Source organism: Lolium rigidum, chromosome 4, assembly GCF_022539505.1.
Source record: "Lolium rigidum isolate FL_2022 chromosome 4, APGP_CSIRO_Lrig_0.1, whole genome shotgun sequence".
In the NCBI taxonomy this organism is placed as follows: domain Eukaryota; kingdom Viridiplantae; phylum Streptophyta; class Magnoliopsida; order Poales; family Poaceae; genus Lolium; species Lolium rigidum.
The window spans coordinates 271,601,873-271,610,247 of record NC_061511.1 but is presented as its reverse complement, the minus strand read 5'-3'; the positions used below and the strand labels follow the sequence as shown (position 1 = coordinate 271,610,247).

Below are 8,375 nucleotides of genomic sequence, written 5' to 3'. Positions count from 1 at the left end.
TTCAAGCATGGCGGTTGCTTCTCGTTATGTGTAGGGTATGGTGCATATGGTCTATTTTGGTCAAGTGCACAATTCAGTATCTTCTCGTTATGTGTGGCGTAAGGCTTACGGTGCATATGGTCTATTTTGGTCAAGTGCACAATTCAGTTTGTGGTATCGAGTCCTAGTTTTAAATGATATATAAGGCTGACACTACCTCCTGTCTAAAATGCTATGTTTTGTAATTGTATGGTTTAGAATTCAACTTTGGCCATTAAATTATACTGTGATGTGGTAAAATTTGAACAAACCACACAATTATCATTGCATGCGCATAGATTTATATCTACACACATGGAAATATACAGCACTCTAGTATCTAAAAATATACAGAAACCCATAATAAAACACAGCATGTTGAAAAATGTGCTTATACCATTGCTTTTCCTAACCCGTAGTAACTAGTAAATAAGAAAACCTGAGCAGTGTGGACACCAGATACATGAGCAACAACTATTTTTGTCCTTCTTTCCTATTTGTATAAATGGAAACCAATTGGGAGTTCATTTGCCAGGCGACGGCGAAGTTCTCAGATGCCTTGGCATTGGAAATTGGTCCGGCCCAATCAACTAACCTCTCACGTGTCGCGGGTGATCCCACTTTTGTCCTATTTTTATGCTATTTTATTGCTCAAAATTCGACTAGTGGATTTAAAGATGAGTTGGACGCGGGATATAACAAAGATGGTATGAGCACTTCTGAAACAAAAAACATCTGCATTTCTTTAGGTATTGTTGAGGCTACCTTCTAAATTATGGGCAGATATGGATCATGTGTTGTATTTGACCCTATATGCCCACCAATATAGTTCGATATGTAGACCGCATCACGGCAATGTTTATTTTACCAAAAACAATTTTGAAAATGAAGACATTTACCACTTTTTCCAATATCAGAGTAATGGATAAACTTTTTGAAGAGGTATATACAATGCACTCTCTTATGTTAAACAAGGATTTTCTGAGTCTTCACTAATTTATCTCATAATCATCTCTTTGTTGTGCTCAAGCACTGACATCTCTGGAACGTAGCGTATGGCCATCAACTACACAAAAGTGAATATGAAAATGAACAAAAAAAATGCAGTAAAGTCATCTTAATAAAATTCCAAGAATTGTCCATTAAGAAAATTAGTTTTGGGAAATAAAATGAGCTCTTAAAATGGTGTATCATCTTGACAAATCATCAGTATCAGCAACATTGGACAAAACAGCAACAGTCTTGTGCTTCATGAAAATCTTCTATAACAGAAACTGACAGCAAATTCAAAAACCAAAGGGAAAAGGATTTTTTTTAACATACAGCTCAAAATGATAAGCTTAGCTCTTGCTTTAGAAACATAATGCACATCTCAGATGAAAAGGGCACAACAGCTTGCCAGAAGGGATTAAGCAACGGATGTGTTCTGACAACTCAACACAAAAAATGTGACATGACACTGACAGATGTATGAAACACAGGTAAAACCCCTCGGTACAAACTCTTGATGAAAGAAAAATCATCACATCCCTCGGTACCCAGACTTCACAACAAAGCTCTACGCTTGGAACAATTGTGCGGCCGCTGATATCCATGATGCAACAGCAACAGAAGTACATATTTGATTGGATCATGTGCTCCTTGGAATATTTTTCCTTTGCTTGATAACTTTCCGGTCAAATGTTGATTATCGCTGTGATGATAAAGGCACATTTGCATGATCACATTCGCGAGGAACGGACGCCAGGAATAGGCGTGTCGACGGTGATTGTGGTGGTGAAGTTTTGTGGAAGAGGAACTATGAAGCAGTGCTGACGGCCAGGAAAGAGAAGAAGGAAAACCCTATTCACATTAAACATGGAACCGAGATGGAACCCCATGTTCCTAAACTGTCGCCTGTTTGGTGCTGGCCAGCAACTTGTCCTTGTTCTAGAATGATGACTCAGACCTTCCGCTCCAGAGTTCTATTCATTTGTACTATCGAAGCTGCCTCGAGCATTTGGCCACTTCCTCTCTCTTGAATTCTCACCCCATGTCTTGGCCTCTGCAATAGCACGCTGCCTCTCAGAGGTCCTTGAAGACCTCTTTCCTGCATGAGCAGGACTACCCGCTTGTGAACCTGTCACATCCCGATCATCCAAGCCCGACCGTCTACCAGAACCACCACCAGAACTATTCCTGCTAACCTCGGGTTCATAGTTCGATGTTGCTGTGGCCTCTTTCCTCCTCAAATCTGGAGAATGGTGATTTGGCGAGTGGGTACGCCGTTGGTCACTGTTCCCACTACCACGGTCCCTGGCTCTAGGGGTAGATGCATTGCTCCGACTGTGTTGAGCAGGTGCATTTGGATCATATGCCTGAGAAGCCAGATACGAGAGGGCAGTGACCACATCTCCTATAAAAGGCCGAGTTGCAGCTTGCTCTTGCAAACACATCGCAGCAACAGCTAAAGCCTGATACAGACCCCTCATAGGAAAGCGTCCTTGAAGTGATGGATCAGCCATTTTAGGAAATTTTCTACGGTCTTTGAACAGAGGACGAGCCTGCAAATCAGGATTATCAGATCAACCGTAAGGTATACGACATTATATTATCTGAGCAATATTGATTAAGGATGCAACTGCAAAGAATACTTGACAAGCAATATATACTTTCTCTTTGTATACATTGATCAAACCTTAGTTACTGACTTTAGAAAAATACCCTTAATTTTCAGTGCATCTTTTTTGGCAACGACTTGTGAAATTGAGAATGAAGTTGTAAATATTAGAAGAAATAATCTCAGTGGTAAATACTGAACAGAAGGCCCCGATTTCACTAGTATTCATGAATTTTGACCAACCTAAACAACTGATCTGGCAGCTTATTCTACAAGTAACATAATCCTCATAACATGACAATGCACAAGTATTACATATTACAAAAAAGATCAGTACCTAGGTGGATTCATTTAGAAAGATACAAGTTCGAGCTATGAAAATACCTAGCGGAAATTCAATTCGGCTCCTGGGTGCGTATGCTCCCTCTACCAACAAAACATATTTCAAAGTGTGGAAAAATTTTGACAAAAAATTCTACATGTACATCTCCATAATATATGTGTATGCGTCAAGTTTCACGAAAAAATAATATTTTTTGTGGCCTATGTAAAAAAGAGAAAACTTATCCTGTGAAAACCATTGTTTTCAGCACTGAATTTTGTCTTTTTTACACACGTCACATGATAAGTTCATTTTTTATGAAACGACTTTGTGAGCGTGTAGCAGCACGTGAAGATGTACGTGCGAATTTTTTGTTTCAATTTTTTTTGAAATTTAAAATATGTGTAAGATGCATTTCAAAATATAGGGAGCATAGCTCCCATGTTCTAAAACATCACTCCCGCAAGGAAACACACATACAATCTAAGCTCTACTATTCTACATCAGCAGTCTATGCCCATCCAATAGAGAATGAAGGTCTCAGAGTTCAGTTCAAGAGGACAATATGAATCAAGATGGGGGAAAAAGTTAAAGACCCTCAGGTGTTGGCTATACAAAACACGACAAAAATGAGTTCCTAAAATCCCTTGATTGGGCAGCAGAGTTTCCACCTGATATGAACAATTTCTCTTTCTTTTTCCTCACTGTTTTATTTTCTGGACTATAGCAACAGCTTAATCCCATTACGTTGTTACTATCTCAATGTTTTAGGGAGTGCACTATAGTAATGCTTCAAATTAACTCGTGAAATGTGTAAGAAAATGGGATTTCAAATGATAAGTTGACGCCAACCGTCAATTCTGTGAACTAAGATTAGTAGAGAATAGAAGAACATACCCATGCCACTAGATTTTGCTCTCCATGTGGTTTGGTGTTGTCAATTGCTTTGCGGCCAGTAATCAGTTCAAGGAAGACAACACCGAAGCTATACACGTCAGATTTAACTGTAAGCTGTCCAGTCATTGCATACTCAGGGGCACAATAGCCATAAGTCCCCATAACACGTGTTGAAACATGAGTCTTATCACCGACAGGGCCAAGTTTTGCAAGGCCAAAGTCAGATAGCTTTGGATGAAACCCTTCGCAAAGAAGAATGTTTGACGACTTAAAATCTCGGTAGATAACAGGAGGACTTGCCTTGTCATGCAAGTACTCTAACCCCTTGGCAGCACCAGCAGCAATCTTCATCCGCGTATTCCAGTCAAGAGGTTCCTTTTCAGGTGGAATATCTAAAATGAGAATTATTTCAAATTAGATACATAAGTTGCTGTTTCAAATAAAATGCTATGAAGATATGAGATGCGCCCACAAACTTTTATTAATCTAGGGCGCAGAAAAAAATTAGATAACATTGTTGTACAACAACATTAGTACAATTTACCATCTAAAAAGAGTGTAACTGAGATATGTTTACATTCTGAATGGGGACTTTTTCCCCTCACCTGACCCCCAAGGCCCAGTTGTTGAAAGTTAAGATTTTTTTCAAGATAAACTTCATTACTTGTTTTTTGGACGAAATTATATTAAACCCAGCCAACTAGTAAGTTACGAGGCCCCCTACAAGGAGCACACGGAGGTGGTACATGTGCACGAGAGACCACTGTCAGCAATGGCAACATCCTCTGTTTCTTCTCGCCTTTCCACCTACGTCCATCTCCCAGTTAACTGCCCAACAACATTGCTACACAACGTAACATCCCAGCCACTAGTTACTCTTGGATGCTCTCTAGGCTCTAGTACCCCACAAACACACAAGTCTTTCAGAGCACACTTTGTCCTCATCCATGTGCATCCTAGGAAACTTCCCAAGAGGTCACTCATCCCAATATTGCTCCCAGTCAAGCATGTTTAACAGAGAGGTTCTTTGGAGATGAGCTCAAGGGGTAGGAATCAGAGGGTAAAACAAAAGAGAAGGGAGAAGGGAAGAAAAGATAGGCACACCAAGCTCATTTGGCCCACTAAGCTGCTGCTTTAGTTAGTTAGGTCAGGGTTCAGACCTGACTCCACATCATGCAGCCACCGCAAAAAAAAAAACATGACTACATATGAACAACCATGACTGCATGAGTAACAGTGGCAGCGTCCTCGTCAGTGAGCGCCAACTCCGCCAGCGAAACTCCATCACATTTTCTAGAATCCCTGCAGCTGCTGCCTGCTGCGCTTTCTCTCTCACCACACTGCGTCTTCTCCCTCGCAATCCATTCCTTGCAACTCGCCATTGAGGGTGATTCCTTGTGGACAACCTTTGTAAATGCCTAACCCACCACCTAGGGCCAAGGCTATGCGCTCTGCTGTTGCCTAGGTAAGCGCTTAGAGACGCTTTTTTGAACCATGACAATGCCAAAAGCTTTTGAATATGTAGGAAATGGGTCTGCATGTACTGTATTGCATCGATAGAAGATTTCTCCACTGAACACCCACACAATCGGGATTTGATGAAATAGAAGCAGTAGAACTGAGATGGGCAAAAGAGGTCTTGTTCATAAGTGAAGTAAACTTACCGTGCAAATGATCTTCAAGTGATCCAAGTGGCATAAATTCATATACAAGAAGACGTTGGTCCCCATCAGCACAGTATCCAATTAGGTTTACAAGGTTATCATGGTGTAATAGACTAAGCATAAGGACCTCAACCAGAAATTCTCTGTTTCCTTGAAGACCATTGCGATCAAGTTGCTTAACTGCGACAGCCTGCACAGTAGGAAGTCGTTACAGAAAGGAAACTGTCTTCTCCAATGACCCATCGAGACCATATAACAAGAAACTTCAACCCCAGGTTAAAAGAGATGTGGCAATCATATTGGCGTTTCAATGATAGGCAAATTAAAAGCTCAAAAATTAAACGGAAAGGAAGATTCACATAAAATATGAATGCATGAATTATTTTCAGAAAGCCAAACCTGTCCATTGTCCAAACGTCCTTTATAAACATGGCCAAAACCTCCCTCGCCCAATAGGCAATCCGGTTTGAAGTTCTTAGTGGCATTAGCAAGCTCACGAAAAGCGAAAGTGTGTGCCGCAATATGTTGATTATTTCCCTCCCTTGGGATGACTGCATCATTCTTAGAGTCCAACACACCTTGTGGTTTTGATTTATCTGAAGCAAGAGTTCATTTAGGGTTAGGGAACATCTGGATTAAAGAATATAGCATAGGTAAGATGAAGTACTTCCAGAACACAGTAGTTAAAGTGGTAAAGTAGCCATAGACCCATGTGCAAATGTGTGACTGGACTGAAGGCTTGTCTTTGTATCTAACATCATAACTTGATTCCTTGAAAACTCTGATACCATAACTGCAGATATACGCAACTGAGCTACCGAGCCTAGCTCAGTTGGTGGGAAGTGTGGGTGTACGCACCCAAGACCCAGTTTCGAGTCCTCTTCAACTCGAATTGGTGACTATTTCTTTTATTAATGAAAAGGTACCTAGTTCCTTCTTGGTAACTTGCTTTTTCGTTATGCGTGAACAACTATAGCAACCCCAATGTCTATGTATGACATCCCCCCACCCCCCCCACCCTCCACCCCCCAGCCCGCTTTCAGAATTATAGCCCCTTGGAGCCAATGTGGTGTGGAATACTAACATTATTTTAACTACATAATAATAGATGTGGAAAGGGGAAAAGATAAGGTTATTCGTGCTCTAGACAAGAGTAATCATTATCATTACTAATATAAAAGAACGAAATTCAACTTGCCAAAAATATTCTAGATTTTCCCTAAACCTTTCACTTACCACAAGTGGGTTATATGAACACAGACGTGTATGCAATGATATAAACTGTTTACTATTGGGGCAAAGAGTCCAAGACAGTTTAATCCGGACATTAATGGAGCTAGTGAACAAATGTTACAGGCTTCCAGCAAAGTGTGGGTGTTGCGGTATTAAGACGGAACTGTAGCAGAAGAGCTACCAAAGAACCTAGCTCAGTGTCCTACATGAATTGGGAATTGGTGCCATCTTGAACTAGAATTTCTTAGATAATTTCTGTCGCAAGTGTATTATGTTGGAGGAAATTAATAAACATTTGGCAGTTCTTTGACACATTTTGGAGGCTGTACCAGGGTCATTTACCATTTGCGGCAGCAAGCATGGGTTTCCAATGGGTTTGTCAGTGTGACCAAGAACTTGTAAGGAAACAATTATCCATGCGGCACTTTTGTCACCCTACCGAGTTGAAGATAGCAAGTGTCATAATATAATCCGTCCACGGCTGTGCATTATTTATAAGATTTCAGAGGTAATAAACCTATAGTGCCAATGCAAAGAAAACATTACCCTTGCTCCCCACAAGGCAAAAACACATATAAATGCCTCAATCATCCATGCCATCAATTAAACTAAAATGAGCAAAAGTTCCACGAATACAATGACGGCGGTCTCCATCTGAAGCTATTATTCACTACATGGACTACGTGTTACAAGGATTTCCGGAAACAAGAGAGGTTGGCACATTCCTTAATCTGATCCACCCAAGTCTTGGAATCAACTAATTTAACCGGCGAAAATAAAGATCATTTCGCAAAAATAAACTCGTCCAAGATCCAGCCTTCCCCAAGAATCACACCTGATCCGACCCCGGGGGCGCGGCGATCCGACGGAACGTCCTTCCGCGCACCGCCGCTGCCGGCGGCGGGCTTCTTGGCGGGCTCCCCCTTGCCGCCCGACCCGAAGCACGGCAGGCACCCCATCCAAGAAACCTCCCCCAAGAAAAAGATCAAGAAAGTACGGCGGGGACCGACCCACCAGAGGATACGGGGATCCCTCCCCGATCTGGGGGCGGAAGCCCTCCGAAAACTCGATCTTTGCAGGGTATGGAGGGATTTGGTAGCGGCGGGTCGGGGAATTTGGGGGGAGGGACTATGGAACTTTGGAAGAACGGGCAAGAGAGGCAGAGGCAGGAGAGAGAAAGCGAGGAGAGAGGAGGATGTCCGAGGTCCGAGGGCAAAAGTCAGCTCATGGCCGACTGAGGGAGTGAAGGGCAGACAGATCTTTGTGGGACGCATTATCCTCGCTCCCCGACACACGGACTTGAATCGCCGGTTTGATTTTTTCATCGCAAGATTTGATTTTTGGTTCCTAGTATCTCGTCTGTTGGTATTTTCAACGGCTTCTGTTTTATTACTTGTTGTACTCCGTTGTGGAAATTTCGGAACATTAGAATAGCAAATGTTATACAGTATGAAAACATTTGGAATGAGGAAGGTTGTAGAATTCAACCCATGAAATTTTTGTAAGTGATCTAAGTTATGGTAAAACCACATGAAAAAATATTAATGCATCTAAAACGTGTCATAGAAATCATGTGCTCTTTTTACTTTTTGTTGAAATATTAAAAAAACACGCATACATGTCAACATTTTAGGTGTGCACA

At 41.5% G+C, this 8,375-nt stretch overlaps 1 protein-coding gene across 1 annotated transcript; it reads right to left on the bottom strand.

The window, feature by feature from the left end:
- Positions 1-1,395: 1,395 nt before the first annotated feature.
- LOC124707751 (receptor-like cytoplasmic kinase 185) lies at positions 1,396-7,960 on the bottom strand. The gene is made up of 5 exons (XM_047239435.1): positions 7,569-7,960; positions 5,900-6,096; positions 5,501-5,690; positions 3,837-4,228; positions 1,396-2,561 (listed from the first exon to the last, which is right to left on the bottom strand). The coding sequence occupies exons 1-5, from the start codon at positions 7,690-7,692 to the stop codon at positions 1,983-1,985; spliced, it is 1,482 nt and encodes a 493-aa protein (XP_047095391.1). The 5' UTR covers positions 7,693-7,960; the 3' UTR covers positions 1,396-1,982.
- Positions 7,961-8,375: the final 415 nt, after the last annotated feature.